The following is a 21,561-nucleotide window of genomic DNA, read 5'->3' as shown; positions in this document are numbered from 1 at the left end:
TACTTCCCCCCCTTTTAAGAAACTATTGTTTTTAACTCATTCCATCTGAGTCACAAAAAAGTTTTGAGTGTCTCTCACTTCTGGCTATGTTTATTCTCTCTAATAGAGTTACAATTCTCAAGGATTATGAGACTCTTTCTCCCAAGTAGGTATATATCCAGTTTCATCTTATTCTATAGCAGTTTTTTTTAACCTTTTCATGTGCCTCTTGAGCCTCCTGTTTGATGTCCAACTTTTCTATTTAGCTCTGGTCTTTTCATCATGAAACCTTGGAAGTCTCCCATTTCATTAAATGTCCATCTTTTTCCCTGGAAGAGAAGGCTCAGCTTTGCCAGGTAGTGGATTCTTGGCTGCATTCCAAGCTCCCTTGCTCTTTGGAATATCTCATTCCAGGTCCTTCAATCCCTTAATGTTAATGCAGCCAGGTCCTACATAATCCTTACTGTGGCTCCTTGGTATTTAAATTGTTTCTTTCTGGCTGCTTGCAGGATTTTTTTATTTTATCTGATAGTCCTGGAATTTGGCCACAACAATCCTTGGTGTTTTCATTTTAGGATCTCTTTCTGGAGGGGATTGCTGTATTCTTTCAATAACTATTTTGCCCTCTGGCTTCATGATATCAGGGCAATTTTCCTTCACTAAATCCTGTAATATTAAAACTAGGCTTTTTTTTTTCTCTTCAGTGTTCTCAGGAAGGTCAATAATTCTTATATTCTCCCTTCTCGATTGATTCTCAAGGTCAGTGGTTTTGCTGATGAGATATTTTACATTTTTTTTCTATTTTTTTCAGTCTTTTGGTTTATTTTAACACAATCTTGTTGTCTCATGTAGTCATTAATTTCTGCCAATTCCATTCTTTTTTGTAGAGGTGAAGATATTTCTTCCTTTGTCTTTTGCACCTCCTTTTCCAGTTGGTCCATTATATTTTTGAAGGACTTTTCTATTTCCCCAAATGTAGTTTTGAGAGAATCATTTCCTTTTTGCATTTGCTCAATCAAAGATCTGAGAGTTATTCTCATTTTGTATTTGTCCAATTGTTTTTTCTAAGGATTTATTTTCTTGTTGTGAGATGTTCATATTCTCTTGCAATGTGTTAATTTTCTCTTGAGTTTCTTTTCCCAGTTTTTCCAATTGATTTTTAAACACCTTCCTGATTTCTTCAAGTACATCTTTATGGGTTGGAGACCAATTTATATTTTCCTCAGCAGTGCTATATTTCTCTGGGTTAGGATCTGTCCCTTCTAATTATTTCTCCATGGGGCCCCCTTTTCTCTGGCCTTTTTTCATCTTGTGTTGGGGTAGGGGGGAGCTGACTCTCAGAGGTTTGCTTTTGATGATCCTAGAGGCTTTGTTATCTCGGCTTATTAATTGTTCACTTGGCTTAGTAATTTCAAGGAACAGCCAGTAGGGGGTGCTGGTTTCTTTCTCTGGAGTGAGGTCCTCAGCATCAGGGTCTGAGTTGACCTTGAACACTGGGCTGGGCCCTGGGGGAGGGAGTTAATCTCTTTCTGTTGAGGGAACTCTCCAGTCCTGAGGGGGTAGGGGTTGTTTATTGTTTGTTCTGGGCAAAGGGCTCCAGAGAAAGTATGGAGCTCAGGTCTCTGGCCTAGCTGGTTGTTCTCCACAAGTGCTCTGAGACCCTGTGCTGGAACTCACCCTCCTGTAGCTCTTCTCCCCCTGGCCAAAGACTCTGAAGCTAAAGCTGAATCTCACAGCTGCCACTCACCAAAGTCTTCATGGCTGAGGCTGACCCTATGGCCTCCTCCAGCTTCATCCCCACTGCTAATCCTCTGCTCTTGTATCTCAGTTCACCCCTAGTCCCCTGAGACAGACCCTCTTCGTAGGTGACCTTCTCCTAGCTTCTCTTTCTGGGTTTTGTTGATCAAATTTTCTTTCTTTCTTTTTTTCAAGGGTTTTGCAAGGCAAATGGGATTAAGTGGCTCACCCAAGGCCTCACAGCTAGATAATTATTAAATGTCTGAGGCCAGATTTGAACTCAGGTACTCCTGACTCCAGGGCCAGTGCTCTATCCACTGTGCGACCTAGCCTCCCCTTCGAATTTCTATTAAGAGGTTTCTCTCATGTTATTTCTGAGGGGAAAGAGAGAGAGCACTATCACAGTGTCTGTCTTCTCTCTGTCATCTTGGCCGGAAGTCTTAATTTTGCTATATTCATTTTGCTTGTTTGATGGTTTGTTTTTTCTATTTACATTGTCACAATCAATATGTATGTATAGAAATAGATTATATTTGTTTTTTATATAAAAATATATATGTTTATGTTTATATGTAAAGATAAACATATTTAATTGTCAATACAACTTCTCATTATATCAATTCGTGCACCTCTTTTCATTCTTCTATGCATTTATCCTATCATTTTTACATCTTTATGTCATGATTGAAATCTGTGAATAAAGGAAACAAATAAAAAAAAATTTCAAGCACAGTTTATTAGCCATGACTAGCATATTTCAATATAATGGATACAAGTCCAACTCTGTTGGTACAAGAACTCTGAACTGAGCTTTTTGAAAACTTTTATGGATGTATATATAAGAAATATCTGAATGAAAAACATAGTAAATGAGCAATAATATTAATCTCAAATTAAGGAATATATTATTGATTCTCACAGAAGTTTACACTTTTTGATTGGGTCCATCATCTTCATGGAAGGCTATCTCTTGTAACCACTGTTGACAAGAATAGGGAATTTTCATGAATGGGGAGTTTCATAAATGAGCAATACTCAGTGTATTTTCTAGCCACATGTAATTTATAATTGATCATGCTATCACAATGTCATTAATCTATAACAATGCTCTTAATAGAAATAAGAAAGTTAATTGAATAATGACTTTTAAGAGAAGTGAGGATTCTGGTTAACAGGGAAGCTAGCTGGTACAAAAAGCCTTTCAGCCTACACATAATCTCATATACAGTTCTTAACCTACTATAATTTAGAGGAACAAAATTAAATGTGTAATTAAATGATGTGTTTAAAAATAAATGATTGAGGGGCAGCTAGGTGGCACAGTGGATAGAGCACTGGCTTTGGAGTCAGGAGTACCTGAGTTCAAATCCGGCCTCAGACACTTAATAATTACCTAGCTATGTGCCTTGGGCAAGTCACTTAAACCTATTGCCTTGCAAAAAAACTAAAAAAAAAATGATTGATCAATAAGTAATTATTATTTCACAATAATCCATCTTGATACTTATATACCAAATTTTTTCAGTCACTCACCTCTTGATACTCTATTTTATTTCTAGTTTGTTTCTTCTATTAAAAAGTTGTGTTATGATTTTTTGTATATAAGAAAACTTGTTTTTCCTTTGACTTTCTCAGAATTTATGCCTTCAAAAGAGTTACTGGATCAAGGGATGTGAACATTTTAGCCACTTCATTTGCATACTTTAAAACTGTTATTAAGATTGGTTATATGCATACACTGTCCTACCATAGATTCAACATTACAATATATTAAATTCAAATAAAAATGGAGACCAATGGGGCAGCTAGGTGGTGCAGTGGATAAAGCACCAGCCTGGGAGTCAGGAGAACCTGGGTTCAAATCCAGTCTCAGACACTTAATAATTACCTAGCTGTGCGGCCTTGGGCAAGCCACTTAACCCCATTTGCCTTGCAAAAACTTAAAATAAATGGAGGCCAATAAAACATAAATGGCAATCTATGTGGATGCATATTGATTTGGAAAAAGCACATATTAATATTATCTGTATTTTATTGTATTTTCATATATTTGTTAAATATTTCCCAAATACATTTTACTCAGACAATTTTACTATCTTTGCCTTTCCAAATTATCTCACACAAACATAAATGTTTGATTATTCATATCTATTGCCATCTTTGCCAGATAATTGAATATGATGTATCAAAACCTCTGGATTGTTATGATTCCCATTGCTCTTAGTAGTGGTTTTTAGGATTTTTTCTTATAGTTACTAAGAGTTTACAATTTTTCTGTTAGCATTGTATCCTTTCAACATTTAACCATTAGAAAATGGTTATTTGAGACTTCCGGCCAAGATGGCGGAGAGAAAACCGGCAGAGTTCTAAAGTATCCTGAACTTTCCCCATCTATCATATGAAACAAACCTCTTAAAAGAAATCTGACTTACAAAACACAGAAAGAAAAGCCAGGAGAAAGAACTTCTACCTCAGGATTGGTCTTCCCCAGCAGCACTGGACGAATTTGGGCGGGTAAGTCTGGGCTCAGAGGGAGGATCAGCCCCGGATCAACCAGATTAACAGCTGAATTGGAACTGGGAGTCTGATGGCCCAAGAGCTGGACCTGCTGGATCAGCAGTGGGGCTAGATGGCAGGGGACTGAGTCAACTATGAAGTAGAGGCGCTGGTGTTGGTGCTGTTCCTGGGGAGCTTGTGGACAGGGCTGAGGGCAGAGTTCCCGTGCAGGAGAGCTGTGGACACCATCCCTGGGCTCCTCTGGTCTAAGGAACTCTGAGTCCACACCTCCATTACGGCTCAGACCTCTTCCTAGAACAATTACAAACTAATTCTTCCTCAAGCCCAGGTGTGTGAGTAGAAGAACCAGCCCAGCTGAGGAATGACCTCAGGCCAGGGTAAAGAGCACCATTGATTGAAGGCAAAAGAATTCAATAGCTCCAACTCCTCCCTTCAAGCAAAGGGAGAAGGCCTCAATCAAGGTCACAGACACTCCAGAGAAAGCAACCAACGCCTCCTACTGGCCAGCCAGAGAAATTGCACTCAGTGAGTAAAGCCTTTAGCATCCCAAGCCCCTTGTGAACCAGCCCCTCCCCAACTCAAGGTCTTAGCAAAATGAAGAAGGGTCAGCAGAAAGGTGGATCCATAGAAAAATTCTTGGAAGGGAAAGACCCTAACTCAGAAAGACCTAGAACCTCTGTGGAGAATACAATCTGGTCTTCAGCACAGAAAGACTTCCCTGAAGAAATAAGGAAGGAGCTTAAAAATTTGGGAGACACAATTAATACCTTGCAACAAGAAAACAAATCCTTAGAAAGTACAATTGGACAAATACAAAAGGAGAATAAATCTCTCAGATCATCAATTGGACAATTACAAAATGAGAATAAATCTCTCACATCATCAATTGGACAAATACAAAATGAGAATAATTCTCTCAGATCCTCAATTGGGCAAATGCAAAAAGAAAATAATTCTCTCAAAACCTCAATTGGTCAAATGGAAAGCTCTTTCAAAAGTAGAATTGACCAATTGGGAAAAGGAGTTGTAAAAGGTTAATGAGAAAAACTCCTCCTTAAAAATAGAATGGAGTCTACAGAAACTTATGAGTACATGAGACAGCAAGAGTCAGTTAAACAAAATCAAAAAATAGAAAAAAGTAGAAGAAAATGTAAAATACCTCATCAACAAAACCACCGACTTCAAGAATAGATCGAGGAGGGGCAACCTGAAAATTATAGGACTTCCTGAAAGCACTGAAGAGAAAAAAAGCCTGGACTTATTATTACAGGATCTAGTGATGGAAAACTGCCCTGATATCATGGAATCGGAGGGCAAAGTAGTTATTGAAAGAATACATTGATCCCCTCCAGAAAAAGATCCTAAAAATGAAAACAACCATTGAATGTTGTGGCCAAATTCCAGAACTATCAGATAAAAAGAGAAAATCCTACAAGCAGCCAGAAAGAAACAATTTAAATATCAAGGAGCCACAGTAAGGATCACACAGGACCTGGCTGCATCAACATTAAGGGATCAAAAGGCTTGGAATGAGATATTTCAAAGAGCAAGGGAGCTTGGAATGCAGCCAAGAATCTACTTTCCTGCAAAGCTGAGCCTTCTCTTCCAGGGAAAAAGATGGGCATTTAATGAAATGGAAGAATTCCAAAAATTCCTGATGAAAAGACCAGAGGTAAATAGAAAATTTGGACATCAAACAGGAGGTTCAAGAGACACATGAAAAGGTAAAAAAACAAAACAAAACTGCTATAGAATAAGATATTTAAATATTTTCTCCTTCCAAAACTTCTTCCCTCTCTCACTCTCTCCCACCCCCAGGATACCAAGTAATCTGCATGTACAATATATGCTATGCATATGACCATATGTGGTCATGTGGTGAGAGAATAATGACAACTATAAGTTTAAAATCATGAGAAGAAGAAAGCAAAAAACAAAATAAAAAAGGAAAAGACAGTATATTTTATTCTGCACTCAGATTTCATAATTTTTCTCTCTGGATGTGGATGACATCTCACATCACCAATCTTTTAATATTGTCTTTGATCACTGCATTGCTAAGAAGAACTAAGCCCATCGTAGGTGATCATCGCATAATGTTACTGCTAAAGTGTACAGCGTTCTTTGCTTCATTCATCATCAGTTTATGTAAGTCTTTCCAGGTTTTCCTGAAATCTGCCTGCTTGTTATTTCTTATAAAATAATGATATTCCATTATATTCATATAATACAACTTGTTCAAAGCCTAACTTTTCTTATGTCAATATATTCAATTTCATGTAATGTATTTTAAAGTTGTCCATCTTTCCAGTTTATTTAAGAATTGTACCCCTTGTCACAGATAAGAAAGGAATCACTTCCATTTATTTTCTATTTTTTTCATGTTAAGGCCTTTTATTATTGAGATTACATATCCATTTTTTCTTCTTCTATTTGGTGTTAGTTGGTACTCTAAACCTAGTTTCTATGAAACTCCTTTTTGAGATTTTCAAACATTTTGTGCAAGCAGCAGTTCTTCCATAAATACATTAGATTCTTGCTTATTGAAAATTTTAAGATTAAGATCAAGTTTTTATGACTCTCCATTATCTAGTCTTTCTAATTTGACTTCATTGCATTTTTTAAGCAGTGACAAAGTTTTGATGATTTCTATATAATATATTCCTTATAGTGATATGCTTCCAATACTCATATTCTGAAAAATCATTTCTAATAGAACATGTTCTCAAAATGTTCTACATTCTGAATCCTTGGTGTTACTGAGAATTATTATTTATCCAGGTCCTTCAGCACATCTTGCTTGGTGATACCGAACCAATTATCAGGAATCTGACCTTTGTTCTTAAATCTTAACTTGTAACGATCTTCTAGTTCTGACTTGAATCGACACACAAACCATTTCCAATATGGCTGGGCAGATGTGTCTGGAGTGATGCTCCATTTGGCACACTCACCACCTGCCAGACGATAGGTCTTATATGGGATCCACTCACCACCATCAAAACGAAACGTATTATCACTTGCCACAGAGCTAGTACAGAAATCAATTGAAAACTCATCAGTCTCATGCCAGTTAAAGCCAGTGAGAGCCTCAGGACGATGAAAAGGGACACTGTGGTCTTCACAATGATTTATGACTGTATTTGTACAAACTGCTTTGCAAAAGGGACATTGGTTCCAACAACCACTGAGCTGAGCAAAGAGCATGGCATTAATCTCATGTACAACATTCTCTATAAATTTATCTTCACAGATCTCTCCCACCTCTTGGATTCCGGTATTCAGGTGTTCAGTCATGGCTTCCTTGAGGAATAAGATATCATTTATCTTCTGGTGTTCAATGCTTCTTAAGTCTTCTCTTGGAAGGTTCAAATGATGCCCAAGGTGATGGCAAAAAGTATCTAACCACACAGATGCAGAATTGTTTTGGTCCTTGGCCACGAGACTTGACTCATAAATAGCAGAGAGGATAACTTGCTTAAAATATTCTAAACTAATACATAAGAATTTCTTCCATTTCTCATTTCCTCCACTTAAACAGTATTCCCGGATTTCATCCTCAATGTAATTTTTAAAAAACTTTTCTGGTGTGTGAATGTATTCCCAATAATTCTCAAAGTTCTCTTTCTTAATCAGAGAGATAAGGATGTGTTTCTCCAGATTGGATCGGTTTCCACTGAAGGCAGGACAGTTAGCCCTAATCTCCCCAGCGAGGTCAAGGGCTATCTTCGTCCAGATAGCTTTTGGTAGGGAATCAGTGAGTTTGCACCATAGGAAGTCAGCAAATGCCGTGACAGAGGTTGCACCTTGGCAGGAAATCTTAAAACTTGTAAGGAAATCCTCTCTCTTGTTTTGAAGATATGTGACAGGATCGTGTGCTCTCTTGAATGCTTTATGAATGTCCTTAAATGCACCTGCTGCTTTATGACATAAAAATAAGGACAAATCTATTTTATATTCATTTGTAAATATGTATTGTGCCTCATTGGATGCAGAATCAATTTTCTTGTCTGTCAATTGCAGTATTTCATGAAAATAACTAATATTATAATCCACTCCCAATCTTGACTTAGATTCAATAGTTTCCTTGACCAATGAGGTAATATTGTCTGTAGTCAGCTTTATGGTCTTCTTATCACTCTCTGATATAGCAGGTCTATAAACATGAAATTTCTTCTTCATTGTAATATGTTTGTTGTGATCAATGAGAAATCCTTTCCCTGTGGAATAATTCTGAAGTTTGTTTGCCACATCGTTCTCTTGTTTAAAATGTTCCAGAAAGACATTCTCCAAATCTACATCAATATTGGGTTCTTCAGCAGGAAGGTAATTTGAGGATACTTCGTAGACCCACTTTGCCCAAAGTTGATTGAATTTCTCTCTCAGCTCCACCTCACTTATTTCTTTACCCATTAATGACAGAGCCATATCTTTGCTTTTTAACAACAACTTTTTCTCATATTCAGACTTCTCCTCATCCAGTTTACATTGCCTTTTTCTGACACTTAGGAAATCACTGGACTTTCTAATGCTTTCTGAAACAAGTGCCTCTTTAAGATTTCTCAGTTTGTTTTCAAAGTTACCCTTCCATTGGATCAGAATTTCATTCTCTTGGTCTTCATCAAAATATCTTTGGAGCTCTTGTCTGATGGCTTCATATTTTTCTACAACCTTAGCCTCAATAGAACTTCTTTGGAGATCCTGAATTTCCCCATTCTGAATCTGATTGGTCAGTTGGTTCTGCAAACTCAACACATGACTTCTTAGATTCCAGGTCCAGTTGTTATATATTGTCTCAAGTTTAGTCATAGCCACAACTTCCCTTGTATTCCTAAAGCTAAAGATGAAGTTTTCATTTACCAGGGCTTTCCACAAATCATCAATCCGGACTTTTACCTCAGATATCCTTAGGATGTGACCTTTGGATTCTTTTTTGGCAGCTAAAAGAATTCCTCGTTTTAGTTCCTGGACATTGTGGCTATAACTAGGATTTGGAGGGGCCATTGGGGGATCCCCTTCCCATAAATGTGCAAAGTAATGTACATGAGTGTTTACATCAAACCGAATGACATCACTGAAGCGATTAATATTTGAGTACTGTTCCTGATCTGCAGCCATAACTGCCATTTCATCCAATCTCTGCTGCAGTCGTCTTCTTCCTTCCATATTTTGATCTTTGGCAGTGATTTCCCCCACATTCTGATGCACAAAGAGACAGCTTGGGGAAATGTTCACTTGTTTCATTCTCAGAAAGGCCTGCACAGCAATTTGCAAGATATCTTGCATTTCTGAAGGATTCTCACCAAATATATTAATCAAGGTCAGGTTTCCAAGTCCAATAACAAAAGTTGCCAGTTCATTGTCCCGATTCTGTGATTTGTTGGTGAGTTCTGGAGCCCGGAGTCCCTCTGTGTCAACCACAAGGACAAAGGCAAAACCCAACTCTTCCCAAAGTGTCTCCTCCACCTTTAGCAACTGCATGTAAGCTCCTCGTGTGCATCGTCCTGCACTGACATTAAACTGCAGGCCAAACATAGCATTCAGCAAAGTGGACTTCCCTGTGCTTTGGAGGCCAAGAACAGAGAGAACAAAAAGCTTTTTGTCTCCAATTTTCTCAATTAATCTGTCAAATATAGCTGCCACCCACTTCAGGGGTACATAGGAAGCATCCCCATCCATCAGCTCCAGGGGATACCCAGAAACCATCAAGTCAGCAGCAATTTGAGAAAGGGAGAGTACAGTGTCCCTTTGCAATGAATGTTCTTCCAAAGCTTCATATATCTGACCAACCTCTCTCAGGAGATGTTCAATACCCAATGAGGAATCCCTGATCTCTTTGGAGACAGCTTCTAGTTCCATTTTGTGGCAATTCAAGGAGTCATTTTTTGATTCCTTTTGGTCTTCTGCCATCACCAGGAAACACAATTGTTTGTACTTCTTGTGGAGTTTTTCCAGGTGATCTCTAGTTAGATTGTCCATAAATGTACTCAGCCACTGTAGGAAGTACAGGTCAGTGCTGTTGTCTTTCTCTGAGTGAGACTGAAAGATTTCAAGCACAGAGCGCATTAAATCATTGAGAGGAAAAGCCCTTGCTATCTGAGTTTGTCTTATAATTTGCTTTTCTTTTTCAATCTCGCTTTTATGCTGTTCAAGGCTGCGATTCCCCTTCTCTTGCAGGTGATAAAGCTCCTTATCTTTCTTACACCATTTGTGCCAAAGTTCTCCTTGAAGAGGCAGTAAATTCTCTTTCATTTCAGACAATTTCATCTCTTTTATGAGTGCCATCAGAGTCTGTGCCTTTCCCTTACCCTCCTGACACTCCTTTCTGTCCACATCTACAAGAAAGCCATGTCTGCGAGCAACTTCAGCACAGCCTTCCAGACTGAGAAAGGGACCTGAAGACTTCAGCAAGCGATTGATGACACTTGTGAGTTCATCCATTAATTCTGCCTCATTTCTATTTCTAATCCCAATCCTCACTTTCTGGTCAGGATTATTGCCTATAGTCTTATCTTTGTCATCAAACAAACAAATCAAAGGTTTTGTTGACTTCCACAAGGCACGAACTATTTTGGTGGTCCTCTCACTTTTATCAGAAGCAGACACAAGGACAATTGTGACTGAAGAAATTTCCAGCAGAAATTTGAGTTGTGACTCATAATCTTTGGCATCCCCACGGAGGTTGGTGAAGGCAACACACCTTTCAAATCTATCCTCATCTCTTCCCCCTGGACAGAACCAGGAAATTTCTACCATACCTCTCATCAAAAGGCAGGATTTGCTGTTTCCTCGGCAGTGACGGTGGAAAAAAGCATCATGTTTGTGCTTACTCAGCAGAGAGTTCAAGATCTGAGATTTGGAAGAAGAAGCCGAATTCACAACTCTTATAAAGGACACGATGGGTATGGGTACCTGGCAGATGAGTTGGTTATTAAAATTAATGACTGAGTCTTCTCCCTCTGATTTTTCCACCTGTCTCCAGCTTTTCTTGATCTGACTGAGAGACCAGAGGGGGAATTCTATGACCAAAGTACTGGGATTGGGCACCACAAGAGGGAGAGCAAATTGACAAATGGAGAGTTTGTTTGAAATGTACTGTCTCATGAAATCATCTGCACAGTGAAAAATCATCATCTGGGTGTCCATTGGGTGAATGTGGGGCTGGCCTTTGGACAAGAGGAGAGAGGGTTTTTCATTATCATCAAACAAATCATCATAAGGATCTGAAGTGTCATCCTCAACATCTGTCAGACTCAATGACCCCCCGGTCCTTGGGTCTCCATCATCTTTACAGACCAAGTATCTCAGTCGGTAATCCAGCATCAACAGTTTCTGGAGGAAATAAAATGGCAATTGTTTCTCTGAGACTGGCTGACTGTCATGGACAGAAGCCTTGTAAATCAGATGGAAATCTGCTCGACCCATCTTCCTTGGATAGTAATGCTCTAGACCAAGTCTCTTAGCTAAGTCTAAAAAGTTGGAATTTTTTATCATTTCATGCTGTTTAATGATATTTGGTTCTAGTTCACATGGCTTTTTCTTTCTCTGGCAGATACTTTCCAGTTCTTTTTTCACCTGTTCCATCTGTATACAGTTCACTGTAGCTTGATAATCTCCACTGATGAGGAAATTCAGGTCTTCTTCCAAAGTTTTCCAATCATGACCAGCAATGAATTTTGAGAGGACATGAAGCACTTCTTTGGACCATGACTGCCCCATGTGAGATTGCATAAGGTTCAAACGTTGTTTCTTTTCTTCTGCAGACACAGAAGTTGTTCTAGGGGTTACTGTAAGCCCTGTGAAGAGTAAGAATGCTTGAGCACTGTAGCCACATTTCTTATTAAGGTACTGGTATTTGTCATGGGCTTGTTTCATTTCCCATAACAGGAAATTTAATTCTTCATGTCCTAGGAGGCATTGGAAGATTTGGTTTTCCTCCTTGTACCCTGTAGCAGCTGCAAAAGAAAGTATCAAGAGATGTGTACCTGAGTCTTCTGCCTGTTTCAAGACCCTCAAAAAGGAGCTGAGAGATGAACTGATCTTATAAGTAGTCTTCCTTTGAGCTTCTTCCAGTTTTTCTAAGTACTCTGAGTTGTGATTTATTTCAAGAAGCTCATTCTTTGCCTTTTCTAAGAGCTGAATGAAATCAGCAAACTCTGTGACAGAGAAATCTTGTTGTTCCTTCACAGAGCAGAAAACCCACTGCATAATTGAGTGACTCTGAGGGAAGTCTTTCACTTGATAGACATGAGGATACAGAAGGCTACTTAACTGGGATTTAATGAATTTGGTTTCATGAACAGGGAAATCTTTGTAAAAATTGACAATATCAACCAAGAACTGCTGAAGAGCAGATTCTTTGAGACAGATATTAATCCAGATGTTATAGTTGCTCGTTTTCTTATTCAGGTTTTGCATAAAGATAATCAGTTGCATTAGTTTTTCCTCAGGTTCAGTGATTTTCCAGGATTTCACTTCTTGTACAAATGACCTGGCTTCTTGTATAACACTCAGGAACACCTCTCCATCATGGATCCTTGCACATTGGCCAGTCAGGACCGTGTATATGTTTGTGAGACATTGAGTTACTCGGAGGGGATCCTTAAAATCTTGCTGATGGTTGGACAGAATTATGTCCCAGACAGGTACTAGTTGATAACCTCGATCAATGACACACCAGGTGTGGTTACTAGCCACAAGACCAGCTTTCCACTGAGGGAGAGAATCCACCTCTGGAGGGCCTCCTGTTTGATAGACAGATATTTGGAATTTTGCTTGCAAATCAGTAGAACTTCTATTATGAGAAACTGTTTCAGACTGAGAATGTGATACATTTCCTGTGGCTGCAACTTTCACCCCAAAACCATTGTAACTGCCTCCAATGTACACATCAAGGGCCTCTGAGGCTTGTTGCTTCACAACGTGCAGCTCCTCTGATTTGAAGCCTTCAGCTACAGCTTTCCACCAGAATACTCCTCCCAAGTGCAATGGACCCTGGTTCACATGAGAGCCAAACCTTTGGAAAAATGCCTCACATCTCTGCTTCAGAAGTTCCTGAATGTCTTCACCATTGAAGTTGCTCAGAAGTTCCTCTATCTGCTTTAATTCTTGCAACGCTGAACTGGAAAGATGGAACCGATCCCTTGCAAAGTGGCAGGAGGCCAGTGGGATATAGCTGAACTTGGTGGTACAACAATAAGTGTGCTCAGAATGTGACTTATGGATCTTCCTAGAGTCAGAAGAACTCTTATGATCAGTGCTAGTCTCCAGGTTAAATCCCCAACCTCCACCTTTGGCCAAAAAGCTAACACTAAAACCCAGTTTCTCCATGCTTTGAGTAAATATGGACTCTTCATAAGAAGACAAAAACTCCATTGTTTCCATCCTTGTTCCCTGTTCTGGGCTGAGCAAGTGGAAGTTCTCTGGAAGACTGATCAGTTCTTCTCTCTTCTCCAGAAGATCCCCAGCATGATTGGTTTGGAAAATCCCCTGCAGGGCTAGGCCACCTGACACCATTCCGAGGAGCTCTTTGTCAGGAAGATTCTCCCTATAGGAGAGGGTACCCTCCATGAGACTGAGATTTCTCTTCATGTTTTCTATGACCTCTATTAGGGGTCTCTCAGAGACTGGCCAGTACTTGAGTGGGATTTCCATGGCCTGCCTCAGCTCCTCTTCTTTACTCCTCACAATCTCCTCTTGGCGACTTTTGCCTGCTACCTGCATTTCTCTCAGTTCCTGCAAGGCTGTCTGGGCCCTCTCTTGTCTCTCCTTCACTGTCACCCACTGTTCCTTTTGCATCTCTTCTGAACTCAGGCTGCTCAACACCTGAAGAAGATTCTCCAATGTCCTTTTCTCCCAAAGATGTCTTGCATGGGTTTTCAGTACCAGAATTTCTCTAGGGCAGAGGTCACACCCAGTTGTTCCTGCAGCTTCAGCATTCAATACTAGACATCCAGTCCCAATTATCTCAACTTCACCTCCAAGTCTCCATAGTGTGTTTCATCATCATTATGCCCTGGTATAGACATGCCTGTAGGAGAGTAAAGAACATCACTTAATCAAGACCTGTGGGAGGAATTGGGTGCACAAGGTGTGAGGTGAAGTGTGTATAATTTAGAAGGGAGCTATGGGAGCTCCTAAATATAGAAGGAACCAATAGATAGGAAATACATTCATTCTATTCTCCTACATCACTGAATGTGCATGAGATTACTTCTTTCCTCTAACATACCATGCCTCATATTGTTTGTTGGATTATCCTCAATTAAATATAACCTCATTGAGGTGAGAGACTATGGAATTTTAAATCATTTTATCTCCAGTGTTGAGCATAGGAATTCATATATATATATATCACTTAATAGAATTTAATTTAATCTCAAATCTATCTCATTGTTCCTCATCCTTGCCCTGCTTATAGGAACAGAGCTGCTCATCCAGTGCTTCAACATCTTCAGATGCCAAATTTCTGTTCAATAAGTAATCTGTACCATTGCCAAAACATCACTCTCATCTACTTATTATTCTTGTTCCTTAAGGCTCATCAGACTAGTACGCCCCTACTTCCTACACATAAACCCTAATGGCTATCCAGATAAGAGTATTCCTCATCAAACATAGTCCAATTTGGTATATACCTCTCCAAGACTATTCTAATTTGTCCACTGAAATCCTAACATGATTATTGATAAACTCCTTCCCAATACTCATTTAATCAAAATTCATTCCTCTTCAAGATAATCTTCTCTTTGGTATTATTAATAACTGATTGACCAGAAATACCATGTCTTCTGGGTAGAGTCTAAATTCCATGTTAGTAAGGAAATGGAAAGAATATGAAAGGAATTGGTTTCATATGAAGTGGAGTTTTCTAGCAATAAATGTGGGTCATGGATGGTACATTATAAGAGGAGAGCCAAGCAAGATATATACATGAAGGGGCAGGAGGTAAGTTAATGGGAATAACTAAGGAAGGTGTGATATCATTAGAAGAGTGGATTTTAGTTTGACAACTGTGAACTCTGTATTCATTTTTACAGAATGAAGAGAAGGTTTTCTAGCTACAGTAGATTTTCTGGTCATAGTCCAGTAGCAAAAAGAAGAGGGTCGAGGGCCTCAACTAGAAAATCAATTTTATTTTCTTCCTTGGATGAAAAAGTTGAAAATTAGGTGCTGAAACTCTGAATGTGAACTGTCCTGTTGGTTGGCGGGAAAGGAAGAAGTCTTAAATGATTAGTCACTGCTTCTATTCTCTTCTAAGAGGCCTGGAAGTCAGAGGCAGGTATGTTTACCTGCATTAGTTATGGTAAAGTATAATACATATAAACCTACATCAGCATGGTCAGTTCTGCCTACAGGTTCCATATGGGAAGTTAAATCAATTACTATAATTAAAAAAAGACATGATTAAAAGTATCTATGGATGGAGCCAAGATGGTAAAGGCAAGGACTCCCCTGAACTCTTACCCCAAATTACTGCTATAATGACTCTAACCAAATACTAAAGTAGCAGAACCCACAAAAAGATTGAGTAAAACAATTTTCCAGTCCAAGACAACTTGGAAGATCCACAGGTAGAGTCTTTTGTTTCAGGATTAGAAAGGACCCACAATGCAGTCAAGGCTGCACAGCAGTGAACCAGCCCCAATCATCCAGGAACAGACTGCAGAATGCCTGGGTCAGTGACAGTGGTGGTAGTTTCCAGACTTTTCAGTTCATGGATTTCCAAGGACAGCTTGGAAGGTCATCAGAATCTTTGCCATAACAGGGTGAGAATAAAGTATAATCCAGTGCAGGCCTTAGCAGCACAGACCCAGTCCCAGCACACCAGGAACAAGCCTCCATAGGCACTCCTGGAGCTCTCACCTCACAATGGGGGGGGGGGTGGAGTGGGGGGGGGGATTGCAGGGACCTCTTTACTATCCCTGAAAACAGGAATCTAAGTGGAGCCAGGGACTCTCCTCACAACTCTAGGGAAAAGAATGCTTGTGGTCACATATAGACCAGAGCACAGGCCAAGAAATTAGTCATACCCTCTTATAAGTCCTTGGAGAAATTGAAAACTTGCAGTTCCCTGGAGATAGCTCTGAAAACAATTTCAAAAACTCTCAAAAGTTTGGGACAATCTGTCCTCTACCCTGGAAGCAGAGCTCTACTTAACAAAGAATTAAAAATTAAGTCATAGGACTGGGGAAAGGAGAAAACAACAGAAGAAAAAAAAATCTGACCACAGAAAATTATTTTGGTCATTTGGAAGATTAAAATATACACTCAGAGGATAACAAAGTCAAAGTTTTTAGTTATATGACCTTGGGCAAGTCACTTAACCCCATTGCCTACAAAAACCAAATACCAAAAAAAAAAAAAAATAAGAATGCCTTAAAAAGCAGAATTGGTCAAATGGAAAAGGAGATACAAAAGCTCTTTGAAGAAAATAATTCCTTAAAATATAGAATGAAGGAAAGGGAAGCAGATGACTTTGTGAGAAATCAAGAAGCAATAAAAAAAATTAATGAATGAAAAATTCAAAAAAACTGTGAAATATCTCATTGGAAAAACAACTAATCTGTACAACAGATACAGGAGAGATAATCTTAAAATTATTGGAATACCTGAAAGCTATAACTAAAAAAAGAACCTAGATGTAACTTTTCAAGAAATTATTAAGGAAACTCCTCTAATATTTTAAAAGAAGAGGGTAAAATAGAAATTGAAAGAATTCATCACACCTCCTGAAAAAGATTCCAAAATGAAAACTTCCAGAAATATTATAGCCAAATTTTGAACTCCCAAGTCAAGGAGAAAATATTCCAAGCAGCCAGAAAGAGCAATTCAAATATCATGGAGCCACAGTCAGCATATAATACAAGATTTAGCAACTTCTACGTTAAGATGGACTTTCAATGAAATAGGGGACTTTCAAACTTTCCTGATATATGACCAGCACTAAACAGAAAATCTGAGCTTCAGATTCAAGACTCAAGACTCAAGTCAGAAAAGACAAATTATAAGGAACTTAATGATACTGAACTGCTTATAATCTTGCATGTGAAAATGATACTGATAACTCATATGAACTTTCTTATTGATTAGGGGAATTAGGAGGAATACACACACATACACACACACACATACACACACACACACACACACACACATATATATACATATATATATATATATATATATATACAGAGAGAGAGAGAGAGAGAGAGAGAGAGAGAGAGAGAGAGAGGTTGGGAATTTGAAGGTATGAAACAATTAAAAACTGGGAGAGAGAGGAATGTACTGGGGAAAAGGGAAAGAAGAAGCGGCATTGGGAAAGTTATTTCATCTAAATGAGGCAAGAAAAAGCTTTTGCAGTGAAGTGAAACAGGGGGAAGTGAGGAAGGAGTGAGTGAGCCTTACTCCTATTGGAATTGGTTCAGAGAGGAAATAACATATACACTCAACTATCTTACCCTAGAGGAAAGCAGGAGAGGAAAGGGATGGGAGAAAGGGAGTGGGGGAGAGGGGGGAGGTGAAAGAAAGGAGGGAAGATTGAGTGAGGGAGGGTATAATCAGATGCAAAACATTTTTCAGGATGAATGGGAAGGAAAGGAGAGAGAAAATAGAATAAATATGGTGGGGGAAACGGCATGCAAGAAAATACAGTTAGCAATACTAACTGTTGGGAAAAATAATGAAACTAATTACAAAATTGTATAATATAAAAATATTGTGAAAAGAGAAAAAAAATACTAAAGAAAATAATCTTAAATAGCTGAATTGGCCTAATGGAAAAAACTGCACAGCAATTCACTGAAGAACTATTTAATAAGTAGTATAGCTCAAATGGAAAGGGTTGCTCAAAATTCACTGAAGAAAAGAAATTTTTAAAAAGCACAATTGATCAAATGGAAAAAGAGGTACAAAAGCTCACTGAAGAAAATAATTCCTGAAATATTAGAATAAGATTAATGTATATAAGACATCAAGAAAACACAAAAACAAAGAAAACAATTGAAAGAGCAGAAAAAATGTGAATTATCTCATTGGAAAAACATTTAATCTGGAAAATTAATTGATGGGAGATAATTTAAGAATTATTGGACTAAGGTGATGCAGTGGATAGAGGACTGGCCCAGGAGTCAGGGGGACCTGAGTTCAAATCCAGTCTCAGACACTTAATAATTAACTAGCTATGTGACTTTGGGCAAGTCACTTAACCTCATTGCAAAAACCAAAAAAAAAAAAAATTAATTGGACTAACTGAAAGCTATGATCAAAAAGAACATAGACATATTTCAAGGAATTATAAAGGAACACTGATGTAATATATTAGATTCCAAAGGTAAAATAGAAATTGAAAAAAACATTCAGGTGGCCATCTGAAAGATTTCCCAAAAAGAAAACTCCCAATATAACTGTGAATGTTAATGGCACGACCATGCCCATAACACAAAAGCAGATAGCAGAGTGAATTAAAATCCAAAATCCCACAAATATGTTATTTACAAGAAATGCATTTGAAGGAGAGAGATACACACAGGGTAAAGGCTGGAGTAGCATATATTATGCTTCAACTGAAGTAAAAAAGGCTGAAGTTGAATATATTATGCTTCAGCTGAAGTAAACAAAGCAGAGACAATAATTCTGATCTCAAACAAAGCAAAAGCAAAAAAGATCTAATAAAAGATTTAAGGAAGGAAACTATATCTTCCTAAAAGAGAGACAATAAAGTAATAACAATACTAAATATATATGCACCAAGTGATAAAGCATGCAAATTCTTAGAGAAGAAGTTAAATGACTTTCAGGAAGATAACAGGAAAATTAGACTGGTGGTAGTGGTAATCAATCTGCCTCTCTCAGAAATAGATAAATCTAACCACAAAATTAAAAATAAGGGAGTTAAGGAAGAGAATAGAATTTTAGAAAAGTTATATATCTTAGACTTCTGGAGAAAACTGAATGGAGATAGAAAGAATATAACTTTTTCCCAGCTACCCAAAAATTCTTCATAAAATAGGCCATAAAAATCTCATCATCAAATGAAGAAAGGCAGAAATATTAAAAACATCATTTTCAGATCATGATGCAATAAAAATTACTATAATAAGTGACTCTGGAAAGATAGACCAAAAATTAATTGAAAACTAAATAATCTAATTTTATGGAATAAGTGGAACAAACCACAAATCATAGAAATAATTAGCAATTTCATCAAAAGACAACAATGAGATAACATAATTCATAGGATATAGATATAGGCAAAAATTATTAAAAGAAATTACATATCTCTAAGTGCAAAAAAAAAGGATGAGATTAATGAATTGGACATACAACTAAAAAGCTAGAAAAAGAACAAATTAAAAATCTCCAATTAAATACCAAATTAGAAATTCTGAAAATCAATAGAGAAATTAATATAATCAAAAATAAAGAATTAGTGATCTAAAAAATAATACTAATTGACATTAAGAACAAAACAATAAAATAGATATACCTCTAGTTAATTTGACTAAAAAAAAGGATGAAGACCAAAGTACCAATATTCAAAATGAAAAGGGTGAATTTAACAACAATGAGGAGGAAATTAAAGTAATAATTCAAAGTCCAAATGTATGCCAACTGCATGCCAATAAATTTGTTAATTTAAGTGAATGAATATTTGCAAAAATATAAATTTCCCAGATTAGCAGAAGAGGATATACAATACTTAAATAATCTCATTTCAAAAAGAGAAATTGCCCAGACCATCAATGAATTCCCTAAGAAAAAATCCCCAGAATCACATGGATTTAAGTGAATTCTACAAAGCATTAAAAGAACAATTAATTCTAATTCCATATAGACTATCTGAAAGAAATAGGTGGAAATTTCTTTTATGACATCAATATGGCACTGCTACCTCAATCAGGAAGAAACAAAATCCAGGAAAAAAAAAGTTATGGACCAATTCCCTTAATGGATATTTTTCTTCTTTTTTTCTTTATTTAATATTTATTTATTCTAATTTTGTACAAGTAATGTTTTTGTATTAATAAAATATTCTTGTTTAAGAGTAAACAAAATACCCCCTCCCCCCAAAAAATTGTAGGCTCGCTTGAGCGATAAAGTAAAGGAGGAGAGAAAAAAATTAAAATTAAAATTAAAAAAATAATAGTAATAATTGTAGGTATGGACAGGTGGCGCAGTGGACGGAGAACCAGCCCTGGAGCCAGGAGCACCCAAGCCCATATTCGGACCCATACACCCAACAATCACCCAGCTGTGTGACATGCAAGCCACCCCAACCCCACTGCCCTGCAAAAACCAAAAAAAAAGGAAAAAAAGACCCAAAATAAAATAAAATAGTAATAATAATAGTAGGGGCAGCCAGTTGGTGGACAGAGCACTGGCCCTTGAGCCAGGAGCACCTGGGTCCAAATCTGGCCTCAGACACCCAATGATCACCCTCCTATGCGGACCCAGGCAGGCCGCCCAGCCCCATTTGCCCTGCACCCCCCCCAAAAAATAATAATAATAAAAAATGTGCTTCAGTCTGTGTTCCAGCACCACAAACTCTGTTGTGGGTGGATCACATCCTTTATGATAAGTCCATCACACAAGTTACTTCCATATTTTTCCACCATTGCCATTGCTGATGGAAACTCCCTCCCTCCATAATTCTCCACTACCTTGTACTATATTTTCTCTCTCCTTTCACTCTCATTCTGCTGTAGGGTAGCTGAGTGGTGCAGCAGACAGATCCCTGGCCCTGGGGCCAAGAGGCCCTGAGCTCACATACCACCCCTTAGGCCCAGCATCTACCTGGCCCTATGGTCCCTGACAGGCCAATCAATTCCAGCCCCTTGCAAGAAGTAAAAAAGAAAATGTGTTATATCTGACCACTCTCCCCCCCATGGTCCATCCTCTCCTCCTTCATTCACATCTCCACCCCTTCCCCCTGCCCCCCTTTCCTTCTTACTCCAGATGTCTATACCCCATTGAGTAGATATGCTGTTTCCTTTTCTAGCCACCTCTGATGAAAGCGAAGATTCCCTCATTACCCCTTGCCTTCCCCCCTTCCATATCATTGTAACAGCTCATTGTAACAAAGAAAAATCTTATTATATGAAATATCTTGGCCTATTCCCCCTCTCCTATTTCTTTCTCCCATTACATTTCCCTTTTTTCTATTGACTCTATTTATACACCATATCTTATGTTCAAATTCAGCTTTCTCCTGTGCTTCATCTATAAAATCTCCTTCTACCTGCTCTGTTTATTAAGAAGGTTCATATGAGTATTATCAGTGTCATTTTTCTATACAAGAATACATGCAGTTCATCATTCAGTCCCTCA

At 38.1% G+C, this 21,561-nt stretch overlaps 1 protein-coding gene across 1 annotated transcript; it reads right to left on the bottom strand.

Annotated features, from left to right (window-relative positions):
- LOC141508663 (interferon-induced very large GTPase 1-like) lies at window positions 1-14,261 on the bottom strand. Its single transcript, XM_074217483.1, is given in 2 exon segments — window positions 1-14,132; window positions 14,135-14,261. Coding segments are annotated over 2 exon segments (7,257 nt in total). The 3' UTR covers window positions 1-7,002.
- Between the last annotated feature and the right edge of the window lie 7,300 nt (window positions 14,262-21,561).

This window comes from Macrotis lagotis, chromosome 1 (genome assembly GCF_037893015.1).
Source record: "Macrotis lagotis isolate mMagLag1 chromosome 1, bilby.v1.9.chrom.fasta, whole genome shotgun sequence".
In the NCBI taxonomy this organism is placed as follows: domain Eukaryota; kingdom Metazoa; phylum Chordata; class Mammalia; order Peramelemorphia; family Peramelidae; genus Macrotis; species Macrotis lagotis.
This window is presented reverse-complemented; position numbering and strand designations above follow the sequence as displayed.